Source organism: Barbus barbus (genome assembly GCF_936440315.1).
Source record: "Barbus barbus genome assembly, chromosome: 23".
NCBI lineage: Eukaryota > Metazoa > Chordata > Actinopteri > Cypriniformes > Cyprinidae > Barbus > Barbus barbus.
In genome coordinates, this window is record NC_136751.1 from 18,460,922 (window position 1) to 18,478,957 (window position 18,036).

Genomic DNA, 18,036 nt, shown 5'->3' on the forward strand with positions numbered 1-18,036 from the left:
AGCCCTGAAATGACAGCCAGCACAGATCCCTCTTGAGAGCGAGCAGGTACTGATCAAGTCACTAACTTGATGTCCAATTTTTTGGTCTAAATAGTTGTATACTATTAAAATCTACCTTACACTTATGGTTGTCTTGCTTCATTGTTTCTCTCAGAGTGATCCATTCGAAAGCATGCCACTTGGATTGTACATTATCCCAACATCAGAAGAGAAGGCTCAAATTTATCTGACTAGCAGATGTGGAGGTTATAAACAGTATCAAGTAAACATGCTGACCAGCACTTTGTGAAGATTCACTTAGTTGGCCATTGGTGGAAGATGCATTAAACACTGGGAGCAATTCAATTCTTTGGAGATGGAATATTTACAGTAATCCTTTCTCAAAGCCTATAATGAGTTCAGGCTACATCAAGATCATTTTGAAGATATTTTTCTCATGATATATAATGCATCCTAAGGAAACTTCTATTGCCAAGGAAAAGGCAATATTAAGTATTTCCCTCCCGAATGACTACAATGCAGGTGAACTGTATATGCAATATGACGTAAATCACTGTGGCCCGAGTTTGAATGCACTTTAGTCTGTGTGTTGGAGTTTCTGCTTTGTGGAGCTGTGATTTCATTTTCCCTAAAATATAACTGTAAAAAATTAATATATTTAGTTCAAATTGATATCTTAATAAAGCACACACTTGTATTTCAATATATATTTGAAGACATAAAAAGTTCTGGTTTAATCATATTATGTATGTATTAATGTGAGAGGTCTAGGGGTTCAAAATCAGATCTCGCAGAAAGAAAACTGAAAATGATGCACTGCTTTTTGCACAATTTAGTGTCTTTTTCTCAATCATATTTTAGTATCTGAAATATATTATTAAGACATCAAGTATCTTTGTTTCAATTGATCCTTTAGTTGATTGACTAGCTTTTCAGAATTTACAGCTGTCTTTGATACGCTTATGATATATTGTGTGATATTTGCCCTTATATGATACAAATGTATTGACCACACTGGATAAATGCAAAAGATAGAATCAACGATTCCTAATGCCTTTTTAGATAAGCACTATACTTATGTAAAATGTAACATCTATATTTTAATTATTTATACAATGTATTCTAATTTGACGTTTTCAGCTGACTATTTCAGCCCATCAGCAAAATTAGAGACAATGGCAGTGCCTTAGGCTTTAGGTAAGAATGTGTTTATTTTTCCTGCCAAACCACATATATGTAATGAGGGCAAATTAACATACAACATACAGTAACATTTTAGAGGCCATAATGCAGTTTGTTATTAGGGCAGCCATGTAGCAATGCAGAAAACCCTAGATCTCTTACAAACGTGTTGAATTTTAAGTACAATACTGCTGCATTTATTTATATGATTTCCCTAAAAAGGAATTTTGCTGCATTGATTTGTATGATTTCTCAAGGATGCAACATCTAATGATGATTTAGATGGGAATTATGATGGAATAAAATAAATTGCACTAAGGGTGATAACTGTATTAGAAATAGCGTTTATTCAGTGTTAATTTATACTTTTAATTTTCCACTATTCTCTATCAAAGAGCAATAATTAAATGGTTTATTTTGAGAAGGGTGCTTTTTCACATAGCTTGCAAGTCTTTCATTGTATACATATATTTCTTTAATAATGTAATTAATTGCACTGCTAAAAATGAATGTAGATAAACACAGCAAGACACAAAAGCATGAAAGCAAGCAAGAAAGGAAACCAAATGTTTCATATTATTTCTGGATGTAGTCTGTTCCTGACTCCCACCAGCATGTTAAAAATGTGCACAAAAAATTGTAAAACAATAAACCTATTTTAAAAGCATGCAGCAAATCTCATTTTACTTCTTGAAATAAATGAATGAGGAGATTACATCAAACAGTTTCATATGTAAACTGAAAAATCGCTGTCATAGGCCTGTAGCATTTTTATAAAAGGGTGATAAATGTATTTTATTCAGTTGGTTTTACTATTCCCTACCACAGATGAATGTTTTAGCTAAATCACTTATTTTGAGAAAGTTAAAATAGGCCTAGGCCTATTTCTTTTCTTTCTATCGTGATTACTTGCAACGGTAATGAATGTAGATTAGAGGAGCGTGAAAGAAATATGGCTTAATAAAATAACAACATGTTTATGAGTATAATAAACACATTTTACTTATCAATCAATAGGCTGTAATATTTCTTAATATTATATGTTCAATGCCGACGTATGACAGGAAGCACATGAGCCGTAAAGCGAAACACACGGTCGTAACTAAGACGTAGCCGGATGTCCCGGATGTGCTTTCACAGCAGAGTGCCGTATTCTAATTTTCATTGAGCGCCAAGGCTGTGCGATTCAACCGAAGTAATATTGTAATCAACAGGAAAAAAAAAGGGATTAGGGCAAAAATTAAGAAGCCACTATATTATCCGTCATACGATGTCAGTTGTACCTCCTAATCGATCATCTACCGGTTGGCCTCGTGGAGTAAATCAGTTCGGCAATAAATACATTAGCCAGCCGGCTAAACCGCTCACCCTGGAGAGAACAATCAATCTGTGAGTAACATTCACCGCTGCAAACTGCGTGTGCAATTACATTTATTTCATAAGCAATGCTCAGCGATCCCACTGATGTACGATGGCATCAACCTGGCCAGCAATCGTAGCTCCTTCCTGGTTAGTGCTGTTTGTTTGCGTGAGCATGTTTATATGAACGTTAACCTCTAAGTTACATATATAAGTAGTTAAAATAAAGGGAACATGTCATTGAGACGTCGTTTTTGATATTACATCGGTAGCAGATGGTATTGTTTCATTGCACAATAACAGTAACTTTAGTCGTTTGGTGCAGTGGAATAAGTTTTAATTTTCAGTTAACCTTACAGTAGCGCCAAATGTTTCTATTTACATTTTTTTCCAGTGGAACTAACCAGCGAAGAATTGTAATTGTGAACCAGAAGCGTTCAAATTTGTACTCTCTGCCTTTTTTTTTTTTTTATCCATATGCACATAGCCGGACACATCAATTTTGTCCCAAATTATGCACTTGTACTATGTACTCTATGTACATCTATCTGGCTTTTATATGGTTATTTTAAGCAGCTACAATCACTAAATGAATTGTCCAACATTCCACACTGTTTTCTTTTTTTAGTTAAGTGCATCATCCAGGTATTTAAAGTGCTTTTTTCATATTTTCCTGTGTGCTGATCCCCTAGTGGATGAGTACAGTTCTATCATATCTTTATTTAAATCATGATGTTTTTTTTTTTTGCAGATACCCACTAACAAATTACACATTCGGCACCAAGGAGCCGCTCTATGAGAAGGACAGCTCGGTATCCGCACGCTTTCAGCGGATGCGGGAAGAATTTGAGAAAATGGGGATGCGGCGGACGGTGGAAGGGGTTCTGATAGTTCACGAGCACAGACTCCCTCATGTGCTACTGCTGCAGTTGGGAACCACCTTCTTCAAGCTGTAAGCAGCCAGTAATTCACTGGAGTTTGTGCGTTATAAATGTGATCAATTCAAATTTCAGTGGTTAAACTGTACTCTGTTGTTAGAAGTAACCTATCCTCACGTATACTTGATTCTTTTTTCATTTTTTGTTCATCATTTTACCATGACTTGTTTTCTTTTCTTTGCGTTGTTTTGTTTGTTCATTATGCATTTGTTACAAAATAGTTTCTAACAGTTTATATATGGGCTTTTTCCAGTCCTGGGGGTGAATTGAACCCTGGAGAGGATGAGGTGGAGGGGTTGAAACGACTAATGACTGAGGTATTATTGCTTTTCTGACTGTATTTAAAGTAATAATTGATTGAATATCCGCAACTACAATCTGTTCAATTTAGAGCTGAAAGAGTGTAAATGCCAATCAGCCAAAAATACTTATCAGAGTATTGTACCATCTTGTATGACATTAAATGCCATATTATGTAACAACTAGCAAAGAACGATTTGATATACACTAAGAATAATTCCTAAATTTGTTGTCAAGATTTTGGGGCGTCAGGATGGAGTAAAACAGGACTGGGTCATTGATGACTGTATTGGGAACTGGTGGAGACCAAACTTTGAACCACCTCAGGTAACTACTCTGTTCACTTTCCCTCAGACAGATATGCACTGGATCACTAACAGTATATATTGTTTTGTTCACTTTCAAGCATATTAACTAAACACAATGAAATATAAAATTATTATAGTTTTAATCAATGGTAAATCACATTGAACATGTCTCATTTCCTTCCACAGTACCCTTATATTCCAGCACACATCACTAAGCCTAAAGAACATAAGAAGCTTTTTCTAGTACAGCTGCAAGAGAAAGGTAGGACGAAATGCATTCTGTTTACTCGATGTACCTTGAGTAAAAAGCGATTATACAGCTTAACTTGTGTGCTGTGTTTTTAGCATTGTTTGCTGTGCCTAAGAACTACAAGCTGGTGGCTGCCCCCTTGTTTGAGCTTTATGATAATGCTCCTGGCTATGGGCCAATTATTTCCAGTCTTCCACAGCTTCTGAGCAGGTGAGATATTTCTTTTGAATCTTGTAGCTTGTAGTAAATGGACTTCACATAATGTAATATTGATAAATGCTGTCTAATTAAATTAATGATTGCAAATGTTCATTCTCCTGACTAGGTTTAACTTTATCTACAATTGAGAAGCGTCAGGATTTGTCATGACCGTGGACTGTCTCTGTGAGCGCAGTCTGATGGGGTAACGGATGAAGATGTGGTGTTTAGGTGTTGGCGAGGTCCATTGAGGTTTACAAAATATCTCATTTTCTGGCCTGTCTGCATTACATTGATTTAGATTGCATAGAAATGTGTGTGTTTTTTTCCTCTCGATTATAGATACATTGTAAGTCTTTATTATTGAACTTTGTCATCAAGAAACTACAATTTTATGTTTGACTAAGTGGTGAACACAATGTCTTTAGAAAAAAATGTTTCAGTGACCTTTTTTTTAACCTTGTATATTTGTCAGTGCTTTTTATAATAAATTGTTCACATGGAGATTTCACAGGTTTCCGTTTGTGTCATTTATTGTTGCTGTACATGAAAGAACGATTTGTATTTTTGTCAGTCAAGGTTTCTTTGTCCAAAAAGAGTCATCATTTAGTTTTATAGACCATTTTACTCACTCACTCTGACCCTAGGAACTAAAGAGACTGTTTTGCTATAAAATCTGTTTAAATGGGTGGACTGACATGAATCATAACTTGTTGCAAAAATAAATATAAGCCACTCTTTCCTGAAGTTAAGAAGAGCCACTTTTGCTACACCACAGCCAGGATAAGGCACAATGTTTTGACACTTCTTTTTAAAAGGAAAGGTTCATTCCAAAATACAAAATGTACTCACCCCCAGGTTATCTAAAGTGTAAATGAGTTTGTTTCTTCATCAGAACAGATTTGTAGAAATTGAGCATTCATCACTTACTCACCAATAGATGCTCTGCAGGGAATGGATGCGGTCAGAGTGACGGTTTAAACAGCTGAGAAAAACATCACAATAACTTGGACAAAAGCAGCAACTTAGGGTTAAATACTTAAGTGATGGATTTGTTTCTTGCAAACACAGCTTTTAACTTCACAAGATGTTAATTAATAGACGAGTCGTGTGGATTATTGTGATTTTAGACACTCATTCTGACGGCACCCATTCACTGTAAAGGACCCATTGGTGAGCAAGTTATGTAATGCTAAATTTCTCCAAATCTGTTCTGATGAAGAAACAAACAAACTGGATGGTCAGAGAAAGCCATACTTAAGTCAAAGTACAGATATCTTACCAGAAAATGACTTTGGTAGAAGTTGAAGTCACCGTTTAGAATATTACTTGAGTAAAAGTCTTAAAGTACGTGATATACATTGTACTTAATTACGAAAAGTATTTTTTAATCTTAAAAGTATTGACAGTACAAGTAAATGCAAAATGGAAAAGAAGCATATAAAAATGTTCATACACAGCTTGAGTAGCAAGATTGTGTTCAGTTTTAACTCTTTCTTCCATTTTGTATTTTGGGTAAGAATAAGAAGCACTTTATCCAGTACTTAGTGTCTTTCATTCCAACATAAGAAAACATTTCTGGAATCTGCATCTGAAATAGCATTTAGATGTATTTACAGTTTAAAGGGTTACTTCACCCCAAAACGAAAATGTTGTCGTTAATCACTTACCCCCATGTCGTTCCAAACCCGTAAAAGCTTTGTTCTTCTTCGGAACACAATTTAAGATATTTTGGATGAAAACCAAAGGCTTGTGAACACAATTATCTTAAATTGTGTTCTGAAGACGAACAAAGCTTTTACAGGTTTTGAACGACTTGGGGGGTAAGTGATTAACTTTCAATTTGGGGTGGCGTAACCATTTAATGCATCTCAGAGGGGACGTGGATGAAATTAAACTGCAGTTACAGATGCATAAATAGGCCTAATGGTTTGTTTTTAACATAAAACGTTGAATACTGATATTTAAAATCATTTAAAACATGAAAAAAACTGTTGAAATGTGAAATTAAACCCGCCAGTAGGTGATAGCAAGTATTACAACAGCATTCAAGATGTTTTTAACATTCCAAAACACATTCTCATGTTTCACATGTGACCAACAATTCCACAACAAATATAAAATATCATAATGAAATATTATCAAAATATGTAACTGACGGTGGTGACAACCTGAATTTGTAGTCTTTTTAACTATCAAATACATTGAATCCATCAATTACTGCATTAAAACAAACACAACAAACAATGAGTATGTTATCGTTTATAAAGCTTATATTCAAGAGTCACATTTAAGTATTTTGATTTATCATTGGAACATAAAATCTTATGGTGGTGACATCTGACGGTGTTGAAAAATTTGACAAAATTGTAGTAGTAGGGTTGCACGATTATGACAAAAATCATATTTGTCAATTATTCCCTTGAAAATGTAATTGCGATTATTATTTACGATCATCACAATTTACATTGAATGATGTTTATACCATTGTTTGACCAACCGCATGCCATATATTTAGATGAAAATGAACAAACTGAAAACACTCTAACTGAAAAACTTCTATAATATTAAGCCTCAAATGTGAACTATACTGTATATTGGATTAGTATCTTCTTTAAATAACAAAGTAAAAATATGCATGGTATTATAATGCTATTCTAAAACTAAAATGAAAACAATGCAAAAACCCTTAAGATAACTTGTAGAAAGAAAAGAACACATCTTAAGCACACAGAATAACATGGATTTTGAACGATTAATTGCCACTTTGAACGATTACGTAATTGTGGCATCCGTAATTGTAATTGCGATTAGAAATTTGATTAATTGTGCAGCCCTATGTTGGTATCAATTTTGTTTTGTTTTTTTCTGTTGATGCTAGATGCTAATGGAACCTGCTTCAGGAGAATAAAAATATAAATATTTCAAATAATTTCCTCGGAAATTGGAAGATTGTGTTGACATATTATGGTTGCGACCAGGAAATATGAAAATTTGGATTTAAAATATTCTAAAACTATAAAACTGACCAGAGCCTGTCTGACACTGATGTACTCTGCAGAGGAGGACTGTGGCAAGGGGGTTGTTTAGAGTGACTGCTGCCCCTGATATTCCCTGATTTTATTACATTTGAATGAATGTCTGACGGTGTTGACAAAAAGTGGGGACACAACTTTGAAACCTTATGAAACATGCATGTGTCACTGAAAAACAACCTTGTTTTGATATGAGATATTATTAAGTGGTACTTTTGATAAAACAAGGTTTTTTTTCATCATTAAAAAACATTTTTGTCCATTTTATAGCATATGAATGATTGAACCCTTCTCTGTGAACACACTGTTTTAGATGTAGTGAGAAGACAATAAGTGTCATAGATTTCACATAATAATGATAAAATTAAATTGAAGGGGATAATTGTGTTAAATACATTCTATTATTAATCCCTATAACATTTTTAAACCTGATAGCAGTTAAAATTGCTGGACATGTGTCCCATGTCTCAAGAATGACTGTGTTAATGAGTGAATCATTGAGATTCAACCGATTCATTCAAAATGCTCATTCATTCAATAAGTAAACACCGTCCATTGCTCAGAGACGCAAAACAGTGCTGTGATCTTTGTTTGGAACTATTTTCGTTGGCAAAATTGAGCAAAAACAAGCAATATTATTTCAGTAAAGCACTTATTGCTTTACTGAACTTTTATAAAATGATTATTAAATGTGTAAGGCTGATATCTGCAGAAAAACTGTACTATTTGTGTGTGCCAGGATTCTCTGGGATGAAGGACTCAAATGCAGAAATGCGACTCAAACTGATTTATTAAGAAATATCAGAAGATCAGAGTCCCAGGGATCAAAGCCCAGACACGTGACCACACCACGCATAAGCAGCTTGCACGGACAGGAACAGACAAATGTCAAAATCCAGATCAGTGGTCGATTCACACTTAGGACAGTTCTCCTGAACAGGCAAAGGTAAGATTCCAAGCAAACAGTCTCTCCACACAGGTTAAAGTAGCTCTCACGCACAGAATCGAGATGAGCTCACAGTCCATAAGCCTCTGGTCAAAGATCACAGATAAATCAGGCATCAAAAGGAGTAACTGGGCAAACCTTCCTAAACCTTCCAACAAGACAATGACCCCAAGCACACTTCCAAGCTGTGCAAATCCTATTTGGAGAGGAAACAGTGAGCTGGCATCATGTCTGTCATGGAATTGCCTCCCCAATCACTCTATAACAACACGTGAGTCATGGGGATCCATTTGCAAGGCTTTAGGAGCGGTCGGAAACAAGCATGGGTCAAACATTGGCAAACAGGAATATATATGGCAAGACAAAGAGTAATCCTAGGGCAAGCGTGGGTCGACGATCGGCAAACAATATCCAACAGGGCAAGGCAGAGAGATAATCCAGGTACACAAGCAATAATAACAGGCAAGGCAAGGCTATACCAACTGCGTGGGCTCCGTAGAGTAGCTATCGTTAGGATATACGCTATACAATACTCGGCGATGGCAGAGAGGAAGTCCAATGCTTATAAAGCGTGTCTGAAGGGATCAGATGTGTGATCAGTGCAATGTGAGATTGGTGACAGCTGTGTGTCGTCAGTGCGATGGATGATGGGAGTTGTAGTGCGATGGTGAAGTGCAACAGTAGTATAGTGCAAGAGTCAATGTGGTGAATGAGTGACCTCTGGTGGTGATTAAACGGAAGTTCATAGACAGGATTCGTGACACACCTGACCTCAACCCAATTGAGCTACTATGGGAGGAACTGGACCGTGATGTCCATAAGAAGTGTCCAACCAGTGTGAATCATCTTTGGGCAATCCTTCAGGAGGCTTGGAGTAATATACAGTATCAAGTCAATGTTTGAATAAACTGATAGCTCGGATGCCTAGATTATGCAGAGCTGTAATGGTGCTAATGGTGGATATTTTGATGAATCGAAAAAAAAAAAAATTCTATGTATAAACTGTTTATGTAATAAAATATGTTTTCGTAGTTTGTGTTGTCCCTTATCGGTGCAAAATTATCACAAATTAAAAAGGATGCATCCCAATATTATCCAAAACCCCACTTTTCTAGGGCGTTTCCAAACTTTTGGAGGGCAGTGTATGTAGCAAGGTTTTGTTTTTTGTTTGTTTGTTTGCTTATTTTGTTTTTATAATGAATAAAAAGAAAACAAGTAGATAGAATAGAAAAAGAATAGGGAATGCTATTGTTAATTAGAGGGTCATTTTTAAATAAAAATAAAACAAGTCAGTAGAACAGAAAAAGAATAGATAATGCTAGTGTTAGAGGCTCTTTTTTCTTTAGAAATAAAACAAGTAGTTGGAATAGAAATAGAATAGAGAGTGCAAATGTTAGAGGGTCAAGTTTAATAAAAAATAAAAATTTGAATTTGCATTATAATAGAGAGTGCTAGAGTTAGAGGGTCAAATGAAGATGAAGAAGAGATGTGTTTTCAGCCGTTACTTGAAAATATTAAGGACTCAGCTGCTTGGATTGAGTTGGCCAGGTCATTCCACCAGGAGGGAACAGTTCATGTAAAAGTCCATGAAAGTTTTATCATAGGTAGAATGCAAAATGTTTCAATACAAGCATTTCAGTCAAATGTAATTTATGCAATATTTCAAACCTTGAACCCACTTGTGAAAATCAACCCATGGCAACAGTTTAAAAGTAGCCCAATTCTGTGGAAAAAACGCGGACTTGGCAACCCTACATCCAACAAGAGCTGCAGGAGTAAGATTTGACTGATCACAGGTCGAGAATAAGGAGAGATGACTGACAAGACCATGCTGGATTATTTGCTGCTCAGCAGATCCTGAGCTCATTGACAAATATCTGATCTTATAAGATGTGCTCCCTTTACACAGAGTGCCTGTTATTGCGAAATTGAAAGTGAAAGTAAACAGCGCAAACGCTCATTTTTTTTTATATTTAGCGGTTCCCTGAAGCGCCAAAATTATATACAATATTAGATTGTTTAAAGGAGTGGACACGAAAATCATGGGAGTGAAACGTTTGCAGGAGCAGGCGGCAATGGTCAGAAATTCAGCAGAAGCGGGATGAATCTCGGACATTTTGGGCGATTAAGAAATTCCGGTGTCTTTTTGTAGGTCCAAAAAGAGGACATGTCCGGGTAAGAGAGGACGTATAAAATTACCTGTGGTATTACATGTGTTAAAACATTAAAAGTACTACACAAAAATTGTTTGGTAATTATGTGGTATTGTGTTGTTTTTTGGGACGCTTTACCACAGCATTTTTGTTGTACTGTATGTAATATATCTGTGATATTCCTGTGGTACTACTGTCATATTTCTGCAGTAATACCTGCCTTTTCTGTAATAGTCCTGTGGTCCTTTTGTTATATTTTTGTGGTATTCCTGTAATAATTTTGCAGGGTTTTTCATGGTAACACTTAATTTGCTATGATATTCCTGCAAGAAAACAATATAAGGCACAATTAAACAAAGCATGAAAATGCAAATTCACAGTATTCAAACATTAACATCTCACAATTAAGCTTTCGCTCATTTGATAATTTGTTGTGAGCAGCCTCTCTCAGGGATCTTGTGTCCACTTTAGGGAAAGCATTGTCTTGCGTAACCAGAGCTTCAGACCGATGGCTGAAGGTCTGGAATCCATGGTAGCTTTCATTGGCCAAGGCCCACCCATGAGGCCTCTTGACCGACATGTCAAACAACCACAGTTCATTTCGTTCAGCGTCAAGTTTCGGGGCGTGGAAATGTCACAATAACAGACCGGTGTGTAAAACTCTCGGGACGTATTTTACAGATTCTATGCCAGGAACTTTAAATATTTCACATACTTTTAAAAATCCAGCGGTTAGTTGATCCTTTCGTGAGGAGTTCGGCGTCACGGCATCTTTGTTTCCAGGTAGAACGTTAAAGAACGCGACACACACGTCTCCCAGAAATCCTGTATAATTCAATCAATCCGATGATGACTTCGAAACTCCTGAAGTGTTTCCACTTTTGCGTGCCGTATGTATCAGACGTTTAGCCAATGGTCCGTGGGCGTGACGTCTGAGGCTGAGAATAGGGAAAGCACATTTCCCTTTTTCTGCAAAATAAAAAAAAAATGGACATGAATAATATACATTAATAAATAAATGACAAGCGGTCCTTTAAGCGGAATTAATTTGTAGTTTAATATAATGTTCAGTTATGATAAAGTGAGATCAGACAATTGTTTATATTGTAAAATACTTTAGCAGTTGATTACAGCTTGGCATTTATATTATATATTAATTCAGATCTTATAGTAACCTTAAAAATATCACATTACTTTTTCACAAACTGCACTCCCCTGCATTATATTTCTGCCAGCTAGATGTCATTGTTTTGGAAATTTCACACAAAGACAATTCAAAAACCATACAAATACAGTATTTTCTATAGTAAATTCATGCTATATAGAAAGTGCTGTGGTAATCCTGTCATATTTAGCTTGTGTTGGAATTACCACAAAAAAAACTAAACAGAAAAAACACATATGACATCTAATGGTAAATTCTTGTGATACTGTACAACAGAAAGTGCTGTGGTAATCCTGTCATATTTAGCTCTGCTCATTTGTTGTGTGGTAAATTTATGTAGTACTGCTGCAGTACCACAGGATTGCCACAGGACATTTTTGTATGGTCACCCTACATAACAACTAATCGGTACAACTGAAAAAAAACGTAAAGTCAAAGCGACACAACACACTAACAATGAAAAGACAAAGACGAGAAGTAGAACTGGAGCAAAGAAAATAAAAGAATGAAAATCAGCTGTGAGCGCGTGCAAGGCCGAGCTGATTGCAAAAGACAATCAGCTGCTTGCGGCCGACACGTTGAAATGGGAAAAAAAGGCTTGTTCAACTTCATGTGGCGCCGCAAAGATCGGCTGCTGCCTGACAAAAGCAATGCATTCTGGTTAGAACATTTGTCTGACTTTGACCGGTGCTGCAGCCGCCTTTCTCCAATAGCACATGTGCCATCAGTACCGCGAGAGCAAACCGAGACCAGCCGCCAAAGTTGCTGCAGGCTTGTTTGAGATGCGCCTTGCCTCGCCTGTAATTTAGTCGAGAGTAGGCGGCTGCAGTGAGGGGAGGAGTGAAAAAAGTGCAGGCAAGCCGGACACTTCCTGAATCTCGTTGTGTTGTTGGACTGCAAACGTCAGCAAGGGTAATTAAATAAAGCACATGTCCTAATTACTAATAAATTACTATAGAAAAAGTAAATAGTATTAGGTTATAGCTAATGGACTTCTTAGGATTAAGGGGAAAAAATATCAGATGACATTCGCAGCCAATGAGCATTAAGCTGTGTCGTCAGCAAGTCGTTTCCCATGATGCTTTTGATCAGCGCAGTTGGTGGAGGCTGTGTCCAAATTCAGGGTCTGCATCCTTCGGAGTACTCATTTGAAGGATGTTACGTCACAGCGCCGCGACGAAGGCTGTCCAAATTCGTAGGATCCTTCAAATGCGGCCCACAAATACGTCCTCCTTTTCCCCGAATTGGAAGGATGGGTGTGGTGGATCCTTTCCCGTCCTACCTATCCCATAATTCTTTTCGGCAGAGCGTAATGGCGGACGAAGCGAGCGGTAGCGGAGTGGGAGAGGAGTTTCTCTGACAAAACAAGCTAAAGTTTATGCTTCGGCTCAATGAATTTGTAGGAGAAATTAGTAGAATACTTAAAAACAAATAAAAATAGGCTATAATGGCTTACCTGGATGTGACTGTCTTGTAGTCTGATGTAAAAAAAACTCTCAAAGACAACGAGCAAAGAAAGTATTTAATTTATTTAATTGCTTTATTTCTTCCAAAATAATTAAAATGAGGAGAATAACTCTTTGTTTGTCCATTTTCCCGCTTCTTGCTTGGCGCTGTCACGGTTGCTAGGCGACAGGATATGAGCAACGGGTAAGGGAGGGAACTGAGGCCGTTTCTCAATATGCGTACTTGTCTGTACTTGTGTTCTTGTGGACTTGTGAAACGTCATCAGTCGCTGCCGAAGTACTGTTCCAATTCAAAGTTCACATCTAGCCAAGTCCAGTTCAAATCCCCGGATGTGTTCTTGATCCGCCCCTTTTACCGAGGATGCATCGAGAGGTGACTTGTGCGGACTTGATACGGGCCATAACCCAGAATTCAGTTCGTCCTCCCGTCCTCGAGAGTTCGTTCTTCTGAGTCGAACTTGGCAAGTCCAAACTCGAAAGGACGGAAGTCCAGACTCTGCGAACTTGGTATTGAGAAACGGCCTGAAAGAAGGGTAGGCTGTCCAAATTCACAAACACCGACTTCCGGGTTTTGCGGACGTCGGAGGATCCCTCCTCCTTCAACCGGGTAGGAAGGATCCTAAGGAGGATGCAGACCCTGAATTTGGACACAGCCGGAGAGCAACTGCGCTCGACTGCAGAATCCGACACGTGCGCCTTGCGCTCGCGAGAGATTTTTAACATACGTTAGCATGACATCAGAGCAAGGCGTACCGCACTCGGACACATTTCTACCCGGCATGCATCTCGCGCTGATCACCGGTGATCGGTTCTGCGCAGATTTTGCTCATCTCAAACAAGCCTTGCGACTGCGAGAGCCTGGATGACGACACACTTTATTCTCCTTGGTTAGATTCTGTGATGACAAGCACGACGTCTGTTGCGTGTTTATTCTAACAATTCAATTCCAATAATGCTCACAAATCAGTGTTTTTATAGTGTAGTCGCACTGTTATCTTGAAAAATACTGATAAAAGCATATATACCCACACTTTATTAGTAGCCTACGCGTGCTGAACTTTATTCTTGAACAGATGGCGCTGTATTAAGCAGTAAAAAAGTGTTTCTGTTGCTCATAAAAACGTTTCTGTGTATTTCACATATATTGCATTTAATTCACTTTATCAGTGATAAGAGTATGGAAACACTGTGCGATCACTACCGGGAGCAGAAAGTGTCTGACTTGATGTCTCCTCTTTTAATTCCGTCCCGACAGCAAGCTGCTACTCTCGCCAGCCGGTGGCAGGCTAATCTCAAACAAGCCTAATAACAAAATAATAATAGGCTAATACTAATAATACACGTGCAAGGGAAGTGACGGATCAAACCTGCAACCTGACAGTGGGATATTAAGTTAACTATATTAAATTATATAAATATAAAAAGCAGAAGCATTTTTTGCAGTCTACAGTTTAGAATGCCTGGAATTTTGAGTTTTAATAGACTAATAAATCAACGTACTCGATAATGTCAGATCGCACAGCATTACAACAACATCGCAGAAGATATACTGTATATAGCACACTCCAGACTCGACTTGAGTGGAAAATCAATCATCCGTGGTTGTGTGAGCACTTGTTTGCACATGAGCAAAGGTGTTTTTAGGAGTCTAACTTAAAAGCACCATACCACTGATTCTCAAACCTGCTTTCCTGTAGTCTGTGTTCTTCTGACTTCTGACTATTTTGTAGTAAGTAACGAATATGGTTCAGGGAAATGTATTGGAGTAAAAGTATACATTTTAATTAGGAAATGTAGTGGAGTAAAAGTAAAAGTTGGCAGAAATATAAAAACTCAAGTAAGATACTCCCAAAGTTACATTACACCACTGATAAATTAATATAACATGATTTTAAATTATAATCCTGAACAGATAATTACTGAATGTACATTTAAATTTATTTACAATACATTTTCATATTTGTTTGTACACTAATGTGAGGGAACTTTTTATTATGGTATTATTTTCTTTACCCTTCTAAAGAGTCTTCTTTAAATTGTGTAAATGCTTCATCAGTAGCTTGGGGCATTTTGATGTGCTAAAATTACCAACAGGAAATGAGACAAGTGTTGTTTTAGAGCTCCTACATGCTTGCTGAAACGGCATTCAAATGTCTCCGTTTTGTTGGCGATCGGCGCTCAAGTGCTCCTCGCTCTTTAGCTCCTTGTCAGACATACTGTGTCATGTTGCTAATTAATTATTAATGAAAGTGCTGCTAAAACCTGTGCTTGTGGCAATGAAATGTGGTCTTTGTTTTGTGTTTCCTGCTATAGGTAAGCATGCCATTTAGAATATGTTTTTTTGTGGGATGGGTTTTCAGTAACTCATATATTTTGTCTCTAATATTAGATATTCAGAATATTTTTGATCATGATGGAGAGCAACGTAGGCTTCAATTCAACATCTAACAGCACTGCTGTGGTTTCAGAGAAGATCGCTCCTGCTGTAGTTCTGGGTTTGTGCTGTTTGGTTGGTTTGCCAAGCAACATTGTGGTAATCATCAGCATTGCTCGTGAGTGGAACAGAAATCTGAGCTTCACCTTAAAACTAATGCTAAACCTTGCGGTCTCTGATGCTTTGACCCTTTGCGTGGCTCTCTTTGTGCTGTATGGAATACTGTTTGGATGGATATTCGGCCTTTGGTCTTGTAAGTTCATGTTTTTTTGGGGTCACTGGAGTCTATATGTTGCTGTTCTGACGGTCACATCCATGAGCGTGCACCGCTATCACAATGTCATCAAGTCAAGAGTCACTAACAGGATGATACTGCAGAGACTGGAAGGACGGCACAGGCGCCTTCAGCTGATTGGCATCTGGATTCTAGCCTTTGCCTTTGCCCTACCAGTATTTTTTACTCAAGGACTCAAAGACAAGAATGGATTGCTAAGATGTCAGAGGACAATGAAGTCACAGTCTGTAGAAGTGACTGTTTTGCTTTTTGAGATCCTGTTGGGGTTTATCATTCCATTTTGTATAATGTTGGCATGTTATCTCTGGTTGGACAAAGGGTTGAGAAACAAAGCCAAGAGCTCCAGTCTAACTAGAGCTCCTCAAGACCAGGAACCCAGAAACCAGCGGACAAACATTAGGACTTACAAGAAGAAGCTCGTGATCAGCATTGTTGTGGCTTTCTTTCTGTTTTGGACTCCTGTGCACATTATCAATGTGATCGATATAGTCACTACTCTGAATAAAACATCTCATCCAGATGTTCATTCCCAACTGAACTCTTTCCGCCGAGTATATGGTGATATAAGCAAGACTCTGGCTTTGCTGAACTGCTGTCTGAATCCTTTTCTTTATGTTTTCTTGTCAAGAAATGTCATAAAGTGTACTAAGTAACCCACATTTGTTTATTTCCAATTACAAATTCAAATAATTATGTTTAGGTTTTTAAACTGCTCATTTCAGTTTGTGTAAAAATTAATTCACTGTTGTAAAAAGCTGCATTAATGCAATTCTAAAATCTGAGATCCACCAAAGGATCATCTGTGTGAATGAATAAATGAGTTCACGTTGTGTCAGAATTATTGATTTATTACCCTCATAAAAATTCCACCCCCCTCCCATAACTGGACACCTGTTTGGACACCTGTTTGTACACCCCTAGCCCCCACCGTCTCTAAGCGGCCATTTTATTGACCTTATGGTGAACTTAAGAATTTATGACTGTGTGTGTGTGTGTGTGTGTGTGTGGGACCAATGTTATGTGCTTTAAACTTTAAATGATGAATTTGTGTTAAATGGGTAAAGGGATATTTTATTAAAGTGTTTTCACATACACATCAAGAAAAAAAAAACATCAAACATGTACGTAAAACGTACAAAGACTGTTTATTTCCCTACAAGTGTAGACTTAAAACAGGAAAAACGTAGAAAATAAAACCAAAAAAGCATTAGATACTATCTTTCCTATCTTAAACTAGTTGTTTGACAAAGTTAAATAGAAGAAGTGAGCGCGTTCGTTTAAACCTATTTTGCGGTTTTAAAAAGTTGTGAGTTTATAACAGGTACAAAGTTAGATAATATAGATTCGTTTTTATCTTACGATGGTACGTGTGTTTTTCCCTTACAAGTGGACACTAGTCTTGTTAAAACAGTTTTAGGAAAAACTAAAACAAATAAAAAAGCATTAGATACGCTATTTCCTATCATTAGAATTTAAAACTAGATCGTTTGACAAAGTTAAATAAATAGAAGAGTTGCGAGCACGTTCGTTTATCTATAACAAAAAAGAATCGGATGCGTTAGTTAAAACAATAAGATATTTATCAAAAAACTATGTCTTGCTTTAAAAAAATAGTTTGACTTTATAACAGACATAAAGTTAAATAATATAGAGACGAGTTCTCTTACCGTGAAGTGAAATAAAAAATATCAGACCGTTAAAACACCAGCATAAGATAGCTGTAAAATCTTCTCACATTACAATTGAAAACCTAGTCTTTGTCCCAACTTAGAAAAGTTAAACAAATGTCTATCTTACGCAGCGTCCGTTTACACAACCTCACGCTTCTGTGTCAAAACTGAGAATGAGCTGCGGGCCGCTGTCAGGACACACCCACAGCACCGCCCTCTAACGCTGTAAGGACAAACCGGGCTGAAGATTTGCATGTTAAAGAAATTAAAGTAATGTTTTAACATTAGAACAAAGTTATTTATAAATATTTTACATTTCTCAATTAATGAAACCGTT

The 18,036-nt window shown here is 37.1% G+C and overlaps 2 protein-coding genes across 2 annotated transcripts; both read left to right on the forward strand.

Moving 5' to 3' along the window:
* Window positions 1–2,298: 2,298 nt before the first annotated feature.
* LOC306842582 (cleavage and polyadenylation specificity factor subunit 5-like) lies at window positions 2,299–5,044 on the forward strand. Its single transcript, XM_079373530.1, has 7 exons — window positions 2,299–2,571; window positions 3,293–3,493; window positions 3,733–3,796; window positions 4,017–4,106; window positions 4,274–4,349; window positions 4,433–4,547; window positions 4,663–5,044. The coding sequence occupies exons 1-7, from the start codon at window positions 2,453–2,455 to the stop codon at window positions 4,682–4,684; spliced, it is 687 nt and encodes a 228-aa protein (XP_079229656.1). The 5' UTR covers window positions 2,299–2,452; the 3' UTR covers window positions 4,685–5,044.
* A 10,437-nt stretch (window positions 5,045–15,481) lies between these two features.
* LOC306842872 (C-C chemokine receptor type 7-like) lies at window positions 15,482–16,767 on the forward strand. Its single transcript, XM_079374022.1, has 2 exons — window positions 15,482–15,613; window positions 15,690–16,767. The coding sequence occupies exon 2, from the start codon at window positions 15,711–15,713 to the stop codon at window positions 16,680–16,682; it is 972 nt and encodes a 323-aa protein (XP_079230148.1). The 5' UTR covers window positions 15,482–15,613; window positions 15,690–15,710; the 3' UTR covers window positions 16,683–16,767.
* The last annotated feature ends 1,269 nt before the right edge of the window (window positions 16,768–18,036 follow it).

What these genes read in the sequence shown, in the direction of transcription:
- LOC306842582 (XM_079373530.1), top strand. Translation starts at nt 2,453, where the DNA reads ATGTCAGTTGTACCTCCTAATCGATCATCTACCGGTTGGCCTCGTGGA. An exon ending in TGAAACGACTAATGACTGAG is followed by an intron (nt 3,797 to 4,016) that starts GTATTATTGCTT and finishes TTTGTTGTCAAG; the next exon opens with ATTTTGGGGCGTCAGGATGG. An exon ending in CAAACTTTGAACCACCTCAG is followed by an intron (nt 4,107 to 4,273) that starts GTAACTACTCTG and finishes TTCCTTCCACAG; the next exon opens with TACCCTTATATTCCAGCACA.
- LOC306842872 (XM_079374022.1), top strand. Translation starts at nt 15,711, where the DNA reads ATGATGGAGAGCAACGTAGGCTTCAATTCAACATCTAACAGCACTGCT.